This window comes from Calypte anna, chromosome 3, assembly GCF_003957555.1.
Source record: "Calypte anna isolate BGI_N300 chromosome 3, bCalAnn1_v1.p, whole genome shotgun sequence".
Taxonomy (NCBI): Eukaryota; Metazoa; Chordata; class Aves; order Apodiformes; family Trochilidae; genus Calypte; species Calypte anna.
Window position 1 is genome coordinate 74,426,833 of NC_044246.1, and position 24,274 is coordinate 74,451,106.

Genomic DNA, 24,274 nt, shown 5'->3' on the forward strand with positions numbered 1-24,274 from the left:
AATAATACTTCTCAAAGGCAATTGCAGGATTTTGTGCCTGTAATATGAGGGGGTTTTTTATTGGCGTTTACCATAATTTTAGAATCATAGAATTGTGCAGGCTGGGAAAGACCTTCAAGATTATCTTGCAAACCTTTAGACATTTACAAGTTGTCTGATGTGTATAAGGTAGGTAGAAGTGTCCAACTGTAACAAAAAAATACTGATGATGTGGGTTTGAAATAGGATATATGCAAGTTTTTATCAAATATCAATGTGTAACTGACATGGAGAAAAAATTAGTTTAAAGCAAAACCAGGAAGATTTCTTTCAAGAATTGAGAAATTTATGATCCTATTAAGAGTTTAAAATCAGAGTTTGATTAAGGGATTTTTGAGTTTCAAAACTATGATCTTGCCAGGCTGATGGGAATTCAGCAACTAATCTTTGCGACGTGTGAAGAAGTAGGTTTGAGTCATCCTGTTTCTGGTGCTGATGGAACTCTCAAAAAAGTGACTCGATAGCAAGATTTGTTTCCACTTAGTAGTCAAGACCATTCAGAGTCTTCTCCAGTATCTGTTATTTTCTCTGTTTTCTCTGTTTTTATTTTCTGTTTTCATTTGATCATCTGCCAGGATTTTGAAGATCAAATGATTTTTTTTTTTTAGTATGGTTTAGGGGTTGAAGTATCTGAAATATGAACAGGAACATGGCACATGGGAGCAGTTCTGCAGTCGTGCTAGAAGTGTACAGTAGTAAGTGATACAAATATGTGGGGTGCAATCCCCTCACACTTTCCTTTATTTTCTCAGTAAATCTGTACTAAAGAGGTTATTCTCTTAGGTTTGCAGTTAGCAGGCAAAGTTCAGATTCAGTTACTTTTGTAACTGACCCGTGCTACTGTGCCCATAATTTTTCTGAGAGAAAGTGTTTGATGCTTTTCCACAGAGCTTTCTTTAGAACTTTCCTAACTGCGCTATCCAAAGGATCACTGTTGAGTTATGGTGCTTCTTGCATTAAACATTATTGATGAGAAAATGCTCATGGATTTTTACTGACAGGTTGGATTTCCCTGAGGTACCTAAAGACTGTTTCCTTTGAAACAGTAAGGAAAGTAAGGTGCAGAGATAAAAATAGAGGATTGAGTAAAAAAATAGTGAGAGTGTTTTGGGGTAATTTTTGTCATTTTCAATACTAAATTAGCAGTCACTACAATTTTTTTTAAATCAAATGTAGTTTTGTTGTACTTTGAGGGAAGGAGGTCATTCTCAATGACTGATCAGGACTGTGATGGCTAGATGATCCACTAGGTACGTGATTCTTGGTGAGTTGTTACTACACTTACCTGGTTATCTGGTTGGTATTCTTATTTACCAACCAGAGGAAATATGTTGTTATATTTGTTCACACTTGACAGTGGAGAACCATCTTTCAGGCTTTGCTTCACCTGCATGTTTTCCATTATTTCTCTTTTTGAATTCTACCTACAGGACAGAATTGGTTGGGTTTGTTGTGCCTACTGCTGTCTTTCATATAAGCTGGTTACAAGAGCTGGGTTTCTTTCTAAATGAAGAGCTTAGACACAGAACAGTGTGGTATTGGTGTTATACTGGCACATACAAATCAACCTTTCTGTGATAAAAACATGAATTTCTAAGTTTAGTACACACGTACCTCTTTTCTGTATTTCTTTCTGATAATTGACATTGGTTTGTTACACTGGCTTGTATTAGGCAAGTATTTTGGAACTTAGCAGAAAATCTGGAATTGCTAGAGTAGCAGATTTAGAAGGTAGAAGGTGGAGGTAGACGAAGCAAGTGCTCTCCATCCCAAATACATAGGTAATAAAAATGTAAAGACAACTTATCTTTCATTGCCTGTCAGATATTTATACTATGAGATTTTAAGTAACTCAGTTAACCTATGGCTTTACTTTCTGTTCAATATCACTGGCACATCCTGTTCTAGCCAGGGAAATATGCAAGTCTTTGTGAATATTGACACCCTCAGTCTAAAATAATTTCATTTCCTTAGCAGGATTCTGTCTTTAAAGCTGTTGGTTCAGTCTCCAGTGGAGAGCCCACAAAGGTTTTTGACTCAGTGATAAACCATCCACTGGTCTTCCACTGGAAGCCAGGGAAAGAGGCATTAATAAGTTACAAAAATAGTGTCCAACAACAAGCTAATATGAACTGGTTTGTGTAATGTTTTCTCTGCAAGTCATGACAGGAGCCTTCCATTTGTATTTTTTTAATCTATTGTATAAAATCTATTGCCTCTCTGTTCTATGTGCCATTTCAGAAAAAAATCAGATTCCTAAGTCAGTAATTTTTTTCTTTAACTTTACATTGACATTTAATTTAAATGGATATAAAGGTGCTATTATGATTTCCTCTGAGGCATAAAGGTACAGCAAGATTGTATTCATTATGTTATCCTTTTTAAAGATGGCATTTCAGTGTCAAGAATAGAAATATTTTATTAGATAAACTTCATATCAAATGAAAGGGAATTATGTTACATGATAACCTTTAAAGAACTTATATATACCGTGTTTCTCAACAATACGAACATGACTGCTGTAGCCACTCTGCAAAACAGGAACAGGCCTCAGCCATTATGCATATTTTAATGACCCCTTATAATAAGAGAAGACTGTTACTTCTTACCATTAAATCTTATCTTCACAATAAGTCCAGATCTAGGACTTTTCAATGCATAAATTTCATTTTAAACACAGGTGCTTTCAGGATCATCTACTTAATTTTTATACAACTTATATTCTCTGGATTTTAATATTTTAAAACATTTGTGCTTCAGTTCCCACTTGGAATATCTAGGTAGTATCACAGTGTGTTTAATAAAATGGTTTACATTTGAAAAAAAAAAATATCTGGCTTCATTAAAATGAAACAGGATGCTACAGTAAACTTTAATAACATCCAAATTTCATCATCGATATAAAATGTATTTCACAGGACGAGTGTTTGCACATATAAATACATTAAATTTGTCTTGATTTTTCCCTAGTCCCAGTAGATGGAGCAATTCGGAATGTGGCTGTAGGTCTTGAATCTAGTAAATTTTCTCTTACACCATGACACAGTTGTTTCTGATTTTTCTTTTTACGAAAGATTATTTAATTTTTAGTTTAAAAGCATCATATTGTGTGTGCCTTTCCATAAAAGCACAGTCACTTGGTAAATCAAGGTGACAATGTCCACAACTGACAGATAACCAAACATAGCATAAGTCTTTCATTTTTATGACACCAATGAGAAAGAATTGCATTCAAAACTAGAACATATAAGACCTTCCCATATCCAATAAACATGATTGACAGGTCTTTATTTTTTCAGTCTAATCTTCTTACTCAACCCCTGTCATTACTTGCCAGCTTAAGAAAGTGAATCAATACTCAGGAAAGTAAAAATAAAACTTAAAGTTGAAGATTTCTGACATATATTTCCCACAAGTAGGCCATAAGACAAGATCTTGGAAATAGCTGAGTCTCTTTACTTTTTTTTTTTATTTCTTTTGATTGCAGTGCAGTATCAAGAAAAACTTGTGAATATGTATATAGCTTTGGTAGGGGAAGCCAGGCCAGTAGCCTCAGGCTATATCCCCATTTAATTTTCCTTTAACAGAAAAAACCTCATGTTAAGGTTAAGAAAAAAACCTCATGTGTACCAATCATAACTATTTTGAGCCAAGAAACTGACCAAGATACCTAAGCCACCAAGTTCACTGCTTGCATATTACAGAGTAGATAGGAGAACCCTCATGGTCTTGTAGTTAACAAGTGCAAACATTGGGTGCCAAACCCATGCTTCTCCTTGGTATCTATGCTAGAAGCCAGTTCAGTGATAGAAAGCTTGGTTTAGCTGACTGCTTAGAGCTGCAGGCAGTTCACCATTTCACCTTTTTTTTTTATTTATTTAAGCACAGAAATATTTTCCTTGCCACTCGCCAGCTAGAGTTGTGGCCATTGTCATTATGCAAGATCATAGAATCATAGAATCATAGAATTGGCTGGGTTGGAAGGGACCTCAGAGATCATCAAGTCCAACCCTTGAACCACCGTTGCGGTTGCTAGACCATGGCACTGAGTGCCACATCCAGTCTCTTTTTAAATATCTCCAGGGATGGAGAATCCACTACTTCCCTGGGCAGCCCATTCCAATGCCTGATCACTCTCTCCGTAAAGAAATTCTTTCTAATATCTAACCTAAACTTCCCCTGGCACAACTTAAGACCATACCCTCTTGTCTTGTTCAAAGTCGTCTGGCAAAAGAGACCAACCCCCACCCGGCTACACCCTCCTTTCAGGTAGTTGTAGACAGCAATGAGGTCTCCTCTGAGCCTCCTCTTCTCCAGGCTGAACAGCCCCAGCTCCCTCAGCCTCTCCTCATAGGGTCTGTGCTCGAGTCCCTTCACCAGCCTGGTTGTCCTCCTTTGGACTATGGGTAGCTGTGTACATGCAGCCAATACTTGGCAAAGTGTTCACACTGAAACTGAAAAAGCCTTTCCTCAGCAAACACGGCATAGGACTCTGTTTTAAATGTACAGGATATTTGTTGAAATGTGTGCGTTTGTTGAACCAAAACTAAAGATCTAAACTGCATTTTTATAAAGGTAAAGCTGAACGCTTTATAATACATGATGCTGCTTTGATAAATGGCTGTAGGTTCTCATGCTCCAAGTACTCCAGAAGGAAGTCTTACAGTCTTGGTGTGCCTTTAGCAAGTCATTGCAAGTTCTGCCTACTTTGTACCTCCCTATTTGTAATTGAAGTGCAATAGGCAAATGTAGGCTCTCTGCAGCCTGTTTGTCTTCACTGGTTTCTGCTCAGTGCCTTTGCTTCTCATGGAGTTCTACTACTGTACTATAAACTAGATCAGCTACACTTATATTGCTGATGAATTTATTTTCACAGAATTTGGTCCACTTAGTGACACCAACTGACTGCTGTTTGAAGGCACACAAATGTTTGTCTCTGTCAAAAAAGAAGTTATTGCTCAGACTTGTAAAGCTGTTAAAAGAGAGGATGGCATTTTGTAGTTTGTTCTCTGATCAGAACAGAAATTTCAGGATAAGTATTGCTTTAGCTAAAATGATTACATCATACAAGATTGGTATCCAGCATATATTGTTCCCTTAGCATAGTAGTTTTTAAAAAGAAGGATGTAAGAGGATTACTGATCAGTCCTTGATGAAGTATCTGACACATCTATTTTCCTATTTACATTTAGATTCTTTCTTTGTCTCATTCTTTTCTTTTTTTTTTTTCTTCCTGATGGAAACTGACCAGTTTCAGAAGGTCAAATTTTATTTTAAATGTTGATGTTATGGATTATCACAGAGGAACGTTCAAGAAATCATCCTCTCCTATTGTTTGCCAAGTATTTAGCTGTTGTCTTATTTCAGTTACTTAGGTATCTCATGCTACCTATAATGTTAGGATAAAATGCAGAGGTCTTTCTGCCACCAAAAGACAAAAACTTTACTTAAAATTTGGAAAAGTTAATAAATATATATATACACATACATATATATATTTGGACATTCGGTATAGCACAGTAAGCTTGTTTTCCTTTCTGTCTTCCAGTAAAGCAAGCAGAGAGTATTCAAGCTACTAGTTTTCAGAAATACAAAATATCTTAAGTCTATTCCTCTTACTTAAGAGGCTGAAAAAATGTCTGAGATTCCTCTCACAACAGGTCTCTTAAATCCTTCTCCTACCAAGGTGAAGAAGGCATGTTACTTTGTTCACTTATATTTAATTAGTGTGTATATTCCTGTCTACTTACAAAATTTTTTTGGGCACGACTGATGCATATAAGTATTAAGATATTTTATCTTAAACATTAAATCATTGAATGCACAATATCTTGCAGGTTAATGAGATAAATTCCAATTGTTTTTTGCTTCAGGCAGCAAGAAAATGTAAGCAACATGAGGTGTAGAGAATAGCTTCTTTTTCTCTTTTCTATGTGATTGTCTTAATATTTACTACATGCAGTCATATAAGATGATAATTTTTAATACTTCTTTAGCTATAAGAATGCATGTTTGCTTTCTCTTGATTCACAGAGAACAGATGGATGCTTGACTGCCTGCTAATCCACAGCTGGAATGGTTTCAGCGGTTTCCACGTTGCTGGGTTAGAGTGGCTTTTCTAGTGGACTGAGAGGGCAGCAAGAGAGGGATATCATTATTCATCAGTATCCCAGTGGGATCGCTGCCAGCAGAGATTAATTTTTTCTGTTATGCTTGTAAAACAAGCTCAGGTGGAGTCTCTAATCCTCAGGGCACGGGTGGCAGATCAAGGAAGATGCTACAAAGCTAGTTAATTTTCAGATTCTAGGGGAAACAGAAGCTCTGTTAGATGTATAAATACATGATTGCAAATTTAAGTAGCTCAAATCCAAATGGGATCTTCCTAGACATCTGGTACTGAAAATCTCTGTGTTCTTTGTCTTTTAAAAGAAGTTCTTAAAACTTTACACCAGAGACAAAATATCTGCAACTCTTAATCATTGGTTATCTTTCCTTGTTTTTTTTTTTTTTTTTTTTTTTTTTTTTTTTTTTTTTTTTTTTTTAGCTCTTTCAGTGTACTTTAGCTCTTTAGCTGTATGCCTTTTTTACAGGAAGAAAAAATATGATATAGGTCTGTGTAGGAACACTGAGTTTACAGTATTCACACAAATTTATGTGCAGTGAACATCACCAAGAAAAATTATCACTTGCTATCCATAAAGGGTTAGATCTACATTATTAATGCGTGGTATGTTCAGGTAATGGGATGTTTTGTTATGGTCAAATGTGGAGCAAGGGCATTTTTGCCATGTTACTTACTGAAGTCCTTCAGTAAGTATTCAGCTCTGGTCATTCACAACAGAAGTGTTGAAAGAACTTTGCACACCAAAATACTGACAGATTTTCTGATTATTTAGTAAGACTTAAAATATTTTTTCTTTTCACTTACTTTTAATTTCCTCAGTGATTCCTCATTCTTGCAATTATCAGTGTCTTCCATCTCTGCATTACCTTTATAGCTCTTGAGTTCTTCAAAACATTGGGTAAGATTTTCAAGCAATGTTAATCCACATAGTACACTGAAAAGAGTGGAGATGTGCCAGTTTTGATCAGCAGGGAACTACCCTTATTGAAATTTACTTGTAACAGCTGTCACTTCCTCTTAAAGTTGTGTCTTTCTACTATTCTATTAAACTATTTTCATTTAAAATTGCTCAGAGTGAAACCAGTAGCACTGCCTTGCTGAGAAGACATTGTGCTTATAGGCACCTTCCAAGTTTCCCATCTATTTCTGCCAGTTCATATTGTTGTTCTGTTATTCTGGGCTTGAGCCTGTCTTGAACAGAGACTGCTAGTCATTTCACCACATGATGACAGGTATTCATGTCTGTGAACTCTTTATTTCCTTTTGTCCCTGGTCACATAGTAGTCTAGGTCCAGAATTTAAGCCAGTACAAAAGATGCAGCAGTGTGCATTTGTGGCTCCCCACTGGAGAAGCTGCCACAGGTCAGCAGATCTCAAATCCGGTTTTCAACACGCTGAGCTTTTACAGCTTGCCCTTAACATACACAGTGTGTATGGGCCACGGAAAGAAATAGTAGCTCTTACTCCTGTCTCCATGCAGAGTAGCAGTAATTTAATATAGAGATCTGTTAACTTCTTCCCTGGGTCTGGGCTCCGCGCTGGAAGATCCCAGTGGAGGATTAAAGCCAAAGATGGAAAATGACTGATGGCTTTCCCAGGGAAAGCTGGGTGCCAAGATCTGCTATTACAAATTTCATTGCTGTCATCATCTCAATCAGTAGTTGAGCCAGTTGATTCAGCCAAGCTTCAAAATGTGGACATGTGTCCAAATGGAACTGAAGAAGATTTCTCATGACAATCAGACTTTTGAATGTATACTCAGAAAGATTTTCCCAGTTTTCTGTTAGCACATTACTGACTTCGTGCACTGAAAAGCTTTTCTGTATTAGTGCAATGCAATTAGTTTCAGTACAGCTAAAACCAGTCGGTTTAAAATCTTTCTTATGACTTGAGATTACAGGGGAAGAAAGTTGTGGGTCATTGTCCCATCTAGGTATTAAGGATTTAAAACAAAAAAAAAAAAAATGGGGTGGTGATAATGAGTTCAGAATGTGCAGGTTCAAAGTGTTCTCATGGAAAGGAGTGGGAAAAGTCAGAGATCTTGGAGAGGTGAAAATCTCAAATACACCATTTCCAGTGAGAAACTCTAACAGTTCTCTCACATCACTATAATTCATTTTATAAATGCTAACTATGCCATTCCATTTATATTTCTTTGCTATGGTCAGAGCAAGTTGAATATGTCATACCAATTTCAGATGTTTGCTCTTATTTTTGTCCTACTTTAGTCATCTTTTGCATTTGTTTTTCCCTAAACTGTGTATGCTTTACAGGCTTATAATCAAAACTTTCAGTTTACTTTCACTTTCAGAGTGAAATAAAGGTACCTCTATGCAAACTGTACAGGTTTAATAAAACCTGCATGTTTTGGGGGGAAATTAATGTATTGTAAGAAATTTTTTTATTAGGACTGGCCAAAAAAGTAGCACTGAATTATGATTGTGATCATAAACTTTATGAAATATGGATTGTGACAGTTAAGACTTGAAATTATGAATTCATTCCTTGTTGCAATATGTTTTCATAAAGTATGCAATTTTAAAAAGACATTGCTTTTAAACAGAGTGGTTCTATAAGTGTATTTCTACCATTTGGTAAACCAATTCCAATGATTGTATTATCTATTACTGTATCTTCCTGTATACCAAAACCTACCTTCTCTGATATCATTAAGAAACTTTAGAAGAAAAAGGGATATTGACCTTCAAGTCAGTATTCAAGTCCTAAGAACTTTTTTCCCATGTCAAATTATTACTATTTTATATAATCCTCCCTCTCACATGCACTAAGATGCTTGCATATTGTTTTTTTTAGCAGCTCCATGATGAAACAGAGGTCTGTGATTAACTTTATACTTTAGAAGTTCCCAGATCTGCCAGGTCACTCTCTGCTACTGGTAGCTAATATTGCTGACCTCCTATTGCTCTGTGTGCAGTGGCAAAGGTCTTCCAGACTCCTGACCTTTGGTCATCAGGAATGTCATCAGTAGTTTGTAGTTTGGATGTTTTAAGTAAGAGGTGAAATCTAAACCCTTCAGGGTGTTTTTAAGTGATCATTCAACTGTTTCATTGCCCTAGCCTGTACTTTCTTTTGTGATGTCTGTAACTGTAAAATGTGGATGTTTATCATATGCAGCTCTTTAAAAGCAAAAATCAAACACTTGTCTATTTAAAGTGAGAAGTCTGAGAATACAATCATATATGAATTCTCTGACTGCTAACATGAGCACTTTGTAAGAATTATAAAAACTCCTTTTATGTTCTTATAAACTAGGTTTATAGGTTTGTAGGTTACTGAAATGTGCCCATTTTAAATCCTGATAGTTACAAATTATTTTTTAAAAGTAGAATATTTACATAATAGCATATGAATGGGGTTTACAACTTTATCTCTTCAACTTCTCATGTTTAACCAGGAATTTCCAATGCTCACTCTGCCAAGTCTTCAGCCCTGAGACAGAACCCAGGGTAGCCCAGCCTCACCTAGTTAATTGGGTTAACTTTACAAGGCACGTTTTTGGTTTGTTTTTTTTCCTTTTGACATATAACTTTATGTGTAAAATTGCATTGATCATTAGTTAGATAACAGATTAAAAAGCATTTCTTTCATAAAGATACTGAGCAGCCCTATTACCTTGGATGCTGCTGTCCATCCTGCACCTACCTACTTTCCTCCCAACATTTTTCTAAAAGTAAAGAGTACTCCAACAGGTATAACATCATTTTCCTGTGAGAATAGTTAGGGCAGGCAGAAACACCAGTGCCAGAGCCAAGAGCCCCTTTTTTTCCCCAGCCAGGGAGGGACAGCTGCAGCTCTGACTCCTCCGTGCCCCATGGTGCAAGGGCTGGCACAGGACTTTGCTTTCTGCCTGTCCTCCCTACCAGGTCTGGAAGGAAGAGATGGGAAAGAAACTGTACTGTAGGGCTGGCTCTAGTCTGCTGGATAACATTTGATTTCACAGCCACATATGAGTGCAGCTGACAGGGAGAGAATGGTATGACATGGTATATGAAGGCAAGGAGCTTGTTTAGAAATGGTCTCTGGTGAATTGCAGCATCATGACTTAAATATATTCAATTCTTGCCTGACGGTTTTTGTTTTCTTCTTTTGCATCAAGCTAACCACTTCTCAAGACCTTTACAAAATTTCAGCCTGCCCTGTTGCTTAGCATAATCTGCCAGGCTGCCCTGTAAATTGAATATTTCTGCAAAGTTTGCCTTAAAAAAATATTTTTACATGTGTAAAACAAACTGAGGAAGCACTTTGTGCAAACGTCTGATGTCTGAAAGAGGGCTTCCCATCTAAATATTCCTGTGTTATGTAGTAGCTACAATAAACTGGTCAAAATTACTTTTTTTCTTGTTGTCTATACATATGAATCTTGAAGCCATGCACTGTGCTTGTTATTAAAACTTATAACTAGTAATATACATTTATAACTGTCTTTAAAAGGGGATATTGTCCTAGACCTTTTATATCTAAGAGTAAAAAAACCACCTAAACATTTTAAACTTTGGAAGTTTGAATTATGCCCCATAAAACTGAGACCAAAGCATAACCATTTATGAGCTACCAATAAACTCCTTAAAATAGGAGTTTATAATGGAATTGCTAACAGAGATATAATTTTCAGAGCAGTAATTCCAGCAAATACTTTTCCAATTCCATTTTTCAAACCACTTCACTTTTTGATGTGAGCTGAGAAATAACTTTTAACTATGTGGTCAGTTCGGTTTTGTTTCTTTTTTTAAAGCTCATGTTTTCTCACATTTACGTGTTTTCTGAATATAAATCTGAGCTAGATTGTGTTCCAGCTGCCTGCCAGGCTACATCTGTATAAATTTAATGTCTTTCCTTATAAATCAAGTGCACATTTAAAAATGTGAAGATTAAATATAGTATAAAAATGTTGGTTAATTCAAATAATTTTCATAATATATACCTGAGTTGTGTCACATAATACAGTTTTGTGCTCTGGGGAAGAGCAGGGACAAAGGGAGATTAACTTGGGGAATTTAGTTAAGAAATTTTTTCATTGTCCACATAATGCTGTTCACAGGGCCAAATGAGACTTTTGACAGCACATGCATGGAGATATATATATGTGTGTGTGTGTGTATATATGTAAACCAGAAATAATTTCAAATGTTTTAAAGTACAGAAGTTCAGTTATCCTCAAAGAAAAATCTAGAATTTGTGAATCTAACAGAAGACATTATTATCCAGTAACTTCATTACTCACAAACTAACAAGGCTTGTTCTTTCTCTGTTTTAACCATGCTGCTTTTCTCTATCCTATATTAAGGGTAAGATAGGTATCACCTAAATGAGAACAATTACAGATTTCTTTAAAGATTGGAGTCCAGCTGCTTCCCATACACTGTAGCACTGTGTGGAAGTGACAGGTCAGGGTGTTGCACTAAAATATTCTGTAGCACTTTTTACAACAGATACACCTTTACAGAATAAGAAAGCCAATTATATAATAATATTGTTGAGCTTATATTTTACCTATTCCGTTACCTAAAGATCAAAATGTTCTTGGTTCACATGTTATACTGGCATACTTTTCAACTCCTTAGAGCAGAGAACTAAGATTTACTTCATAATGTATTATAGTGTTAATTGCAGAACAGCTGTTTATTGCAACTTGTTTTTTACTTTCCATTCTATGCACAAATGTATGATTTTTGTGGTCCTTCAGCATGTACTCAGACTACCAGAAGTTCATGTAATTTGAACCAAGGTTCAGGTAAAGAGGATGCACTTACTATATGGTCTAAAAATGATCCTCATCTTTGTTATTTTTATTATTATGGTAGTTAGTTTTACTACTAGTTTACTGTAAGGCTTTTTTATTACTTTAGCTTAATGACTGCTAATTTTGGTGTCAAATTTCCTAAGAATGCTTTTCCCTTGTTTCTGCATTAGAAATTTGAAACAGAGCAAAACTCATTGCATATTGATATTAAAGTTGAAAATGTGATGTGCCTGTGCTTGCTGTACCTATGTAAAAAAAAAAAGGAATGTAAAGGCAGGGAGTCTGAGGTAGTTTCAGTAACAGCATTGCTGAAGAAAAGACTACTGGTTCAACTCTGGAATGTGAGAAACTATTTTTGGTTTGTTTTAGACCCTCATTGTTACAAATTAATCAGCTGCTCTTTAAAGTCTAGAACTCATTAACTTTATAAGTTTTACTGTTCCCATGACTGAACCAAACTTAAAATATTCACGTTTACTTTAGTTACTCACCTTGATCTCATTTCTGTCTGTGCTCCAGAAGTATCCTCTTCTCTCTTGTAAACAGACAGCAAGGTGTAGTTACTTGAGATCTAAACTATTTTAGAAAGTTTAGACGTGGTATAAGTTTATAGTTCATCTCTCTCTATAAATCAGTAATTTCAGACAACCTTACACATTTTGTGAGTAGAAAGAAAATCCAGGTTTCTTTAACCCCGTGGACTCTGTGGAACATAGTGCTTGCCATGTTTGGATATCTTATTTAATTTTTCATTCCATCTTACTCCTCAAATGCCTCACTACTAGAAAACAGCAAAAGATACATCATTTTAATGGGATCAGTCGTTTATTCTTAAAAAAATTCCAACAAATCAAATAAAGGGTGTTGAGAAGCTGCATATATGGAGCGTAATGTTGCTGACAGAACTCTTAAGATGGTTCTGTGGCTTGTGTTATGCAGGAAACAGAATTCAATTATCAGAGTAGCTCCTTGGCCTTGTAAAATGCAGCTATCAATTTTATGTAGGTCTATGTGTGACATTTCTCACTGGCAAACCAGGGTGCTGTCTCCTGCATGACCCTGCATAGCATACAGATTGAAATGTAGGTTTGTGAGGACTCTTACACCCTCAAAATGATGCAGCAGTCTCTGGTGCCCAAAAGAAGACATTACTGGGAAAGTCCATCACAGACCTATAGGAAAGAGAGGTGTGAAGTGATTCCCACACTCATGACTGCAGAATCCATAGTAAAATTCCTAGGTATCTCCTGCTATATTCCGAGTTGTGTTTAACTGTGTAGGTGCTTGTAAAGATATTATTATTCCCACGTGGGCTGCAGTAGTCCTGATTAATAGTGAGAAAGTGAAAAATGCATGGCAATGCTTTGAGGATTAACTATAAAGTTTGTATTAAGTTTCTTGGCTTGATAATGAAGATTAATGATTGATATGTAATTTGATCTGTTTTCTCACCCATGGAAGTAAGAATGACATTCAGATACAGTGCAGTAAAATAATATATATTATATATTGTGTGGAATAGTTGAAGCTACAGCCTTTGCACAACAGATTGAGACTCACAATAAAAAGGAGAACTAAAATGAAAAAAAATATTGAGTGAACAGCAGGGCTCATTTGAGGTGATTACAAAGGATGTTTCTTTATTCTGTCTTTTCTTGAGCAACCTGAAAACAGTAGCAGGGGGTTACAAGCAGAGTTCATCACAGCGTTGTCAATCACTGTCATTTAACATTTTGCAATGGAAGATGTCTTTATTCAAGGACAGCTGGGCAAATCAGAGAAACAGATTTGTAGTTAGTAGTCTGTCCAGCCTACACTAAGCAAACAAGGACAGGGCAGACATACTGGCCTCTCACATAAAAATATAATGGACTCTGCTGACCTCGGTGCCCTCCATTCAGCTTCATTCTCAGTTGTATAAAAGCTTCACTACCCATTCTCAATTTCCTTTAATTACCTACATGATGCAGATAAGAAAATGAACCTCACTTACTTACAGTCAATGATCACAAACAGGAAATTAAGTAGGCAAGTTGTTTAAAATAAGAGGAGTGTTTTGGAGGTAAATAAAACATGTGCTGGGGAAGAATTAGGGAAAATGCATTCTCAGGAGTACCAGTTGGTCTGGAGTGACTTGGCTGATCCTTCTTCCTGATACTCTAAACTGCAAAGCAAAACTCAGTTTAAAAATCCCCTTGGTAAATATTCTTTAAAATATCTTTGAAGGAGAAGCCAGTTAAATAAAAAGCATGAGACAAACATGCAGACTCCTATAGGGCTTAAAAAGATTGTGACCTTAGGTTCAGAGAATAAATGACCACAGTTTTCACAAGAGATCTGGCAGAGACATCCAGGATTAAGCAGCAGTTGTCTTGAGTCAGACTTCTTTTCTAATCTGCAGTCAAGATTTGAAATAAATTAATGGCATTCTGATTTTCTTTCAAAATCTTAAGTTGTCTAGTATCTTTCCTTCTACATTTATAACACAGCTGAGATGTAGTTTCATCCTGCCATTAAAGAAAACAGAAAATTCTGTGCTGTCACACAAGAGGGCTAAAAAACAGCTTCCTAACTGTTATTAGGAATTGTCAAAAAAGGTTCTGTGTGTTGGGATAGGATCTGAATGAGTGGATACAGTACTTTGCAAGTCAACTGGATAGTTCTATTAGGTTTTATAAAATTGCCATTTCTCTTTACCTCACTCAGCACTGGTTACCATTGTGAATATTTTATTAATACATATTTGCAGGAAGTCTGACTGGAGACTGAAGACTAAAATGCATAATATCAAATCTATGGTGTAAGAGGACTATAAAACCCTGAACCCTTTAATTTAATGCACTGTTAAGCCTAGAGTTTGGAAGACATTGCCCCTCAGGCTACCCAACTGACTTTTTATTTTGTGACAGAAGAAATACACTCTCAAATTACAGATGGAAAAGATAGCATATATTATAAAACTCTCACTCTACTTGCAAGTTTTACACTTTAGAAAGATCATTCTCATTCCAAACAAGAGTATGTGCACATATGTGCACAGGAGAACTTTATGGAGGAAAACAGATTGCAAATTCAGTCACAGAACTGACTTTTCAGCCTAAGTTACAGTTCTTAGGATGCTCCTGTTGTATTTTCTTTCTTTCAGAGATAGTGGATTTGCCTAGCAGGATAATGAACATCTCTGCTCTGGTTACTATGACAAGTATGAGTACTTGTCCCACTCAGCCACAAGGCTTTTTCTAGTCATAAGTACATGGAGTTTACCTGTTGGTGTGCAGCTCCTTTTCTCAGCAGTGTGAAAGTTCTTAGCTTTCTTTGTGGTATGAATGGCTTTATTCCCACTCTGGAGCTCAGAGGATAGTTTTCAGCACCTACTTACAATTTTGCTCATTGCTTTGATCACTGAGCCTCTGTTGCCTAGACAGACTGCTCAAAATGTTGAAAATATATTTTTTAAGAACCTTACCAGAGCTGTTTAAAACCCACTGTGTTTTGAATACAGAGAAACAAGAAGGAAATTAAAATTAAAAATGAATTTTTGATCTCTCTTAGCTAACCTTTCATTGTTTTTGTGAGGGCAGTGTATCTATAGAAGGTCATCTAAAATAGAGTCCATCCAAGGAATGCACTGATTTCACTGCTTTTATTTTCTTCTTTAATATTAAAGTCAGCTATTAAAAAAACAAACAAACAAAAAACAAACAAATAAGCAAAAAACCCTTAAAACCTGTAATAGTGTGAATAATTTACTAGCTGGTTTTCCCACACACAATTTCGATAAATATCTAAGCATTAAAATGCTTCTATTTTAACAATGAAATCTAACTGTAGTAAATTACATGCATATACTTTTAACGTCTCAGTTAAAAAAGAATTATTGTGACATTAATTACAATGGGCTTTGGTTTTGTTTTTGTTTTACAGAATGCTGAAGAGTATGCAGATCTGCCTGTGAGACACAATGAAGATCAAATGAATAGTGAACTGGCAAAGCATCTTCCAATTGAAGTCAATCCCCATTCATTTGACAGTTCACACACAAAAACACACCTCCTGCTGCAAGCTCACTTCAGCCATGCCATGCTGCCTTGTCCAGATTATGCAACTGATACAAAGACAGTGCTGGACCAAGCAATTAGAATATGTCAGGTACAGTAAGGCATTTCAATATTTAACTCTTGTTTTACTATTCATCCTTAGTGCCTTGTAATGTTTTGAATATAGAAAAATCTGGAGATTTCTTGTAGTCTTGCTGGTACCGTGTGGTATGATGCCACTTTGCTTAGGGAAGAACCAGATGCCCGTAAGGATGCCCACTTTACAGAACTGGAGGTAAACAAACATGGTAAGATTGTGGTGCCCCAGTTGGAAGCATCTGTTGCCATAGGCCTAGCCTCTTCTTTCATATGCAACAGCTTTCTATAACTGTATCATGGAATGTTGAATGCAAATCATTCCTGCATGGGTGTGCTCACTGCAAATTGTTTTGCTGTGACCCCCAAGAACCTGGCTCCCATGGGCACATTTATTTTTTTATAGCACCCAAAAGCACTGTAGTCACTGCCAGGCATAAATAAAACATGTTTTGAAATGTGGTTTGGGGTGAGATACTGGGGTTTTCTCTAGCTTGTGAAAAGATAGGTAATCTATTTCCCAGTTATCATAGAGTCAAAGAGCACACGTGAAACACAGATTTTAAACGCAATCTGGAGGCTTGTGACTTGTACAATTGTGCTGCAGTCTCAACCCAGAGAAACTAAACTGATGATGGGAAGCAACAAGCAACCACATGCACAGCTCAAAAGAATTTTAAAGCAGCAATTTGAGTTTGGAATAGAGTGCTGCCATATCTGAAAAGAGTAATTATGGTTACAGAAGGATGGGTGAGCTCTAGCTGACACAGAGAACAGCAGCCCCTCTGATTCTGCCAGGAAGGAATGATACTGTCTTAGCAGAACTGGACAAGGACTCATTAACAGGTTCTCAAAGATCAGATAGCCTTCAACAAACTATTTTTTTAATCTTCCTCAGTTCCATATCTGTGAAATAAGGACAGTAATTCTTTCTTCCTACAGTTTTTGTTTGCACAAATGTTAATGTCCTCAGTGATCTACATGTCAACTATCAGAATGAGGCTTTGATCTTGTTTGAAGCCTGATGGAAATATAGTTACTGCAAACATCATTTTGTCAAGCCAGCCAGTTTGAGAAATTATTAATCAATGCTCCAGACACACAAAATACCATGGGCAATTCAGCATCCAGTGGGTCTCAATCTTACACCAGCAAAACCTGCAAGCTCATAATACTAATACTGAACAAAGCAAAATTAAAACTAGGAAAAGTAAGAAGCAAATAACACCACAGATGTTACTGCTACCCAGTCTTAAACTTGGCAAACAGAAATACTTGAACGCAAGTCTATTCCAAATATTTCAAATAAACAAAATCATGATGCTGAAAGCTTCAATGTACAAACAGTTATTGTTCATGATACTCAGTAATTAACAGAGAACAACGTTAGTTGTTTGGGTGAGAAAATTCACCTTTATTTCAAAGAAATCACATAGTTAAAGTTCATAGACATTTGTGGAATGAGCATTTGGAGGGTAAATTACTTATTTGAAAAAAAATGCAATTAAACGTAAATTCTTTTCAATAATTATTTTGCTCAAGCTATCATTCTGTGCTAAGAAGTTTTGGGGTTTTTAATCCTGTTACTGCATAAAAGGTAGTTCATAAACAATAAACTGTAGAAAGAAAAAACTAAAAATATTAAACTGAAGTTTAGTTCAGTAGAATACTGTTCCATACTGTGCCTTGGCACTCTGGCCTTCAATTAACTGCTATGTAGTGTTGTATGTAGAGGTCTCTTAAAAAAAAAAAAAAAAAAGTTCCTATAAAAAAAAAACAAACCATGCAAGCATTTTTGTATTTTGAAGTTGGCGCATGGTTTACATCTCTTGGGAGAATATTTTTTCCATCTTATTAGTCACGCTTTCCAAACGGGGGTTAAAGTTCCCAGTATCTAAGCAATAGACAGGGTTACACTTTCAATACTGGTTGTTACCTTTTTCCTTAGCACTGACCTGCTGATGAACTCTGGGTCAACAGAGGTGGAAAAAAAGATGTTAGTTGTGAGAAAAGGAACTGAACCATAGAGGGATCCATTGATGAAGGTATTCAGTGGGTGATGTACTCCGTGTGTGTGAAACACACCCTCGTGTGTTACCGAATGTAAAATTCAGCAGTGAGACAGGAATTGGGTTTTGAGTTATGTTGAACTTTTGTTTATTTACTTACAAAGTACTTTGGCTGTTAAGGTTGTATAGCTAACCTTCAAACTGTGACCTGAACATAAACTGTTATTTTTGCTGGTGAGTATGTGAATGACAGACTTTCCGTATGACAGACTTTCCGTATCAGCGCGGCTTTGCTGCTACAAGAAAGCCAGATCTTTCAGAGAGCTTTTACAAGTGGTTGTATCTCAGTACATAGAGCAGGCCCCCATCCCAGTTCCCCTGCAGAGCAGATTTGTCATCTCTAGCCACGATACGTAAGGTAGCCTCCTTCCACTACAGGCTGTTAAACTTCTCCACTCTTCTGTGCTGTCTTTCACCTGAATCAGCCTTCTCTTGCATGGTTCCTTTCACATGCCACCCATTGTGTCCTCCCAGACATTCCTCCAACTTCCTCTGGGCCTCTTTCATCACCAGTGGCTTTAGGCTGAGTTGTATTAATGGTCAGTCAGAAAATTAAGGTAACAGCATTAGATAGATAAATGTAACTGTTGGATTTCAGGTAAGATATCACTATCTTCTAATAAAAAAAAAAATGTCATCACTTCTGATTAATTTTCCTCAGATGTCTTAGAAGTTTTGGTTTTATGTTAGAATGCTGTTCAAATGTATTCACAATGAAGTCGTAAACATTTAACAGAAGAGTCGTGGTACTGGCTCAATAAAAGAATGTAATTGTTAACATAGAAAATGGAATATATTCTGTTACAATTTTCCTATAGTTAGCATTTGTTAGGTACAGATCAAGTTCATTACAGGATGATAAAACTTAGTGTCTATTTACTCATTATGAAATACAGAATTTTAATGCTGAATTGCAGTATGAAGCTTTCAGGAAGATGAATGCCTGTCAGCTCCCACATGTCTGTGGTGCATGGCCACTGAGGCATTGACTAGACTGAAGGACTTTCCCTGCTTCACACTGAAGAGCTCAAGTCAAATCTAACAAGTTTTTTATCAGTGACAGGTTCTCACAGATAAAGCACAGAAAGTTCCCATGGCTCAGAAAATTCCTGTGCAAATTTGGGCAAATCATTTTAATTTTTATTTGTCTCAATTCCTTTAATACAGTTAAAATAGACTGCATATTCTCTTCAAGCCTAGCACACTGTCTGTACTATTTTTACTAAGAAAAGATAGAGTTGGAAGATGGTATTGAGCACTCCAATACTTGCTCAAAATCAAACACCTCTCCACTTCTTGCAAAAGAACATCAAAGAATAAAAATTCTAATGAAATTATTAGACTAATTTTTTATGGGATATCAAAGACAATACCCCACCTTTTTTCCTGTCTGATTTAAGGATATGTGAGATGGACTAAATCTAATCTCTTTCTTACTTATTTTGTCAAGCCTTATATTTTATGACTGTGTATTCAGCGATCAGTTCTTACTCTCCTGTTCTAAGACTGTCGCCTATATTTGCATTAATTGAAATGGATAATTGAGGCAGTAATACCCTCTGTCTCAGATTCAGCAGGGCAGTCTCTTCTAGGAAATAATGTGACAGTTTCTGGCTTTGCACTGGGATTGGCCACAAGCCTCCACTTGTAGTATAATCGTTGACAAAATATTTTAATATTGCCGGGAGCAGAGCTGCCACGGAGCTCAGCCTTAACCTCTGAGAAGTGTTTACCTATGGATGTGTTAAAAGCATCTCAGCAGGGTACCTGTGCACTAAGAAGATGGACATGAAATCACATTCCAAACTGCAGAGCAAGGACTGGTTTGCACAGAAATTGTGCACATCCCCGCAACTAGGACCTTGTAACAGTGTCACTGATGGCCTGCCTTTCCCCAGCATGTTAGTCCTCCATGTTAGTCTAATTTTTACAGGAATTAAAAACTTTGGGTTAGGCACTGCATTTCCTTAGCTGGACGATGATGTGTGTAACATTGCCTCGCTCATTCTAAAACATCAAAAATAAATAAGTTGTTTCTGTAGCTTTTGCTACAGTCCTGTTTATGAGAATCAACTTTGTGGTACATGTTTAGGGTCATCAAGTATTGCACAAATAGCTGCCCAATGCAGCTGTCTTAAGAGCTTCCTTACATACTAAATGCTTACTCTATTAAACCTCAGACTGTGCTGGCTGATGGTGGGAGTCTTTATCTACTGCTTCTCACACAAAAGGTCCTTTCTGGCCATATCAGCACAGCTGCAAACAGCAGAGGTGCCCGAGCTGCAGTTCCCAGACTAAAAGAATGAGGATGTTTCTCATCTCTGGAATTCCCTTCCTCCCCAACCCTTCTCAGTTCCTAACAGCCACTAAAACTGTTCATTTGGGGAACCATATTCCTTGGAGCACTTGAATGGAGTTCTAGATCTTAAGTGTGTTTGGAGCTCGTGTGTTGTCTGGCTTTAGTGCAGGTGTGCAGATTACTTGCTGCAAGGTTAGAGGAACTGCCTATTTTACAGTTGTGTATGTAAGATTTGTCCAGAAGTGCCCAGGGAAACAGATAATTGCTTGTTCAATGGGTGCACTGGCAACAATAAATAAATGGGCAGCTTTACTGAAGGAAGGGAACAGAATCAAATTAATTTGAGAATGTAGAGGATTATTCAAAAACACGTGAAGAACAGAGGCTGTAGCTCTTTAGCTACAACATGTATTCTTTGAATATACTGTGGTATGCCATGTGTTTGCGATTTTTTCTTAAATACTGTCAGCTTCCATGGTTGGATAGCTATTATTCCACATTGGCAGGGTGGAAATAATAGAACAATCAAAAAACATGTAGCACATATACTGGACAGTAATGCTCATTTAGAGATACTAAGCAGTAGTGGATAGCTTTGTAATGAACATACCTGGGAATAGGAAATGTTGAGTACAGAATTACTGGCTGCCTGCCCATGTTTTATAGGTATCTATGTCAGAGAAGGGAGGGTTGCCTTTGTGGCAGTGATGTGTTGGGGTTTTTGCTTGCTCTGGTGAAATGGTGTATGGGAACATCTTGGTGACAGTTTAATGATCATTTGGTGCTGCTTGTACATATATATATTCAAATCCCTCCCCCACCCATGACAAACCTTTTCCCAGCTGGGGCTGGAGGAAATGAGTAATGCTTAACCCATTTGTGTGATCAATTCACTTAAGCAGCTACTGTGAAATGTTAATCACAACTTTAATTTGTACTGCATTAGCATTTTGATTAACTTGTAGGCTTGCTAGCACACTTGAAGCACTTTTACTCATAGTTACAGCTCGGAAATGACTTTTTGATTAATTAAGTTTGTTAGACAGCAGCTGAGCTTCCTGAATGCTAACCTTATGGGGCTGAAAGTTCAGGTGAAAGTTACTGAGAATAACTGTTGCTGTTGAAAAGGATTCTTGTGAATGCACTCAAAAAAATTTAATTCTTGAAAAAAATATTACATTTCTACTTTGAAACTGACTTTAAGGAGGGCATATTTCATATGAGAAAGATACTGTGTATTTTTCATGAGTTTGGTAGATTTGTGTTAGGTTTGGAACGATGTTTTTTATGTTTAGGAAAGTGGGATTTCTTGATGAGATATTTTTCAAAAACCATTTCTTGTATTTACAGTTCACTAGTGTAGTAGAGAATATCAATGTATTTATTACTAATTTGAAAATAAATTGGTTATTGGGACTCAACATGTTCTGAACATGTTGGGTTATGCCCTACCCAATTTATAGCACTGGTATTGCATTCCAACAAAAAAAAGAAACAACACAGCAAGGGTTGGAAGGGTCTGCTAAAAGTAGACAGTGTTTTGTCCTTTCCTTGGTTCTGATGGTACTAATAATGTTACTGTGGAGACTAAAGGATGAGTAAAGGGATAGGAATCTTACAAAGCAGCTAGGAAGGTTGTAATTTGCATACACCAGTGAGACCTTTATGATGATGAGAGAATGAAGAATTAGTTTCTTGTAGGGAGTAACAGAGCATATGGAAGAGAGAGCTGAATATGCTTGTTAAAAGAGGGAAGGGAAGGGGGGGGAGGCAGAGGGCAGTATAATAGGAGTGCCTCCTGAATAGGATTAATTACATCTTACTGCATCTCTGATAAAGTACAATGGGGAGGGGACACCGTGGGTAGGCTAAAAATATACAGCTGTATGAGTCTGATATAATTGATCTGAAAGAACTCCACCACCACCCCCTTCCCCAATTTCTATAATAATAGAAATTAATATATTTCTAAAAAATAATCTTGAACTAGATCTCTGAAGTGTGAAGGTTCTGTAGACACCTTAAGACCTTCTATAAGACTTTAAATAAATCCCAACTTTTTGAGGCAGTTGTTTCTGAGCTTTATAATTGAAGCACCTTAATCATGATTTATACAAACCCATGAAATTTATAGTACATGGCATGCTTTAACATCTGTAAAAATATTTTAACTGGAATTAATATGATCTCATGCTGCATGTGGATGATAATATAATATTACATATTGGAAGGCTTCCTACATTTGAAGCATGTGCAAAAAAGATTTATTATTATTCTGAATTCATATATTTCAGGAAAATGGGTAAACTGCATACACTATTATTATCTATTATATATATACTACATATATTATATTATTATCTATAGACATTTGTCCTATAAACTCCATAGTCCCAAAGAGCTGTAACTAGGCACTGCTCTAATGATCTTTATACATTTATGGATTTAAACTTGTGTCTCTAACTGAAGTCTAGTTTCAGAACAGAGAACTTATATTAGCATTCAGCAAAAATAACAGTGGGGATATTTTGATTATTTTATATTGCAATACTATACACAAGCCCAGGTACAAAACCCAGTGAGCCTTAGCTCTAGTTTAAAGTACTTTAGTCCTACACAGTTCATTTCTTTTAAATTATTGTTTTCTACCTCAAAGCATCATTGCAGAATAAGGCTTGTTATTTGCTTGACCAAGAATGTGTTGGATTTAAATTACATAAACATTCAAGTCTGAGGTAAATGTCATTCTGCATGGAGAGCTGTATAAATTAGTGTACCAACCTTTAATTTCCTGAATGAAGGCGCTTAAGAAAATGTCATCGTCTGTGAAGCACTGATACAAAAAATAAAATTAATCTTTCAAGAGTGGAGAAATTTGAGCCATCATTCACCAGGAGGACTGCTGAAGTTTCAGCCCCCATCCACCAAACCATTAGCACCAATAGCATCACTCTAGGCTGTTGAGGTTTAGCTGAGCAATCACAGCGGTAATTCTCAGCTGCAGTGGTGTTTCTTATGTTACCTTTGTCTCCTTAACTAACCTCTGTACCCAGAGCAGTTATCATTCATTTTTTAGCTTCATTGCCACTTTCCTTAAAGGTAATTTAGGTACCAAATATTGGCATTTATGTTTACAAATGTTTACAATTACATTTACATATTTTAAGTAGAAATGTTCAGTGTATTCAGAGTAATATGACAGCTATAATTTAGGTACCAAATGTTGACATTTATGTTTACAGCGTTTATAATTACATTTACATTTTTTTAAGTAGAAATTTTCAGTGTATTCAGAGTTATAGGACAGGTGACTTCAAACAGAAGAAAGTATTACAAGCAGTATGCAGTTTCTATCGATAAGATACAGAGTGTTTCATTTTAACACTTTAGTAACTTCCCTTAAAGGAAGAACCTATTTTAGTCATTTCAGTGGGTCAGAAATTCTGCTAGTTGTTCAGTCTCTGTTCCCCTGCCACCTACCCAGCTGTACAAGAGTCATCCAGAATATCTGGCTTTCAAATGAAGAATATGAAAGTAATATGAAAAACAGTGTTAAAACTTTGCAAAAGTTTTCTAAAAATAAGAGATATTTCAGTTACTAGACAAAAAGGTAGGAGGTGAGGAGGGTGGATATGTTCATTACAAGGTAGTTTGGTATCTGTTATTTTGACCACATATTCAGAATGCTTAAAAATACCAGAGAAAAGCAATGTTTTTCTACCAGTGCTAAGTTTTGCTGCCAGTTAGTGTGCCACACACACAGCTGTCCCACATCCCACCTCCATCTTTGCTTTCCCTCAAGGTAGAGGATTATAAAGCATAATTTAAATTTCAAGCATGGGTTGTAAG

At 36.4% G+C, this 24,274-nt stretch overlaps 1 protein-coding gene across 1 annotated transcript in view; it reads left to right on the top strand.

Moving 5' to 3' along the window:
- ASCC3 (activating signal cointegrator 1 complex subunit 3) overlaps window positions 1-24,274 on the top strand; it is a 249,751-nt gene that overhangs the window by 211,408 nt on the left and 14,069 nt on the right. The window contains exon 37 of the mRNA XM_030448254.1: window positions 15,849-16,073. Coding sequence (XP_030304114.1) covers window positions 15,849-16,073 — 225 coding nt within the window. The remainder of the gene's footprint in view (window positions 1-15,848; window positions 16,074-24,274) is intronic.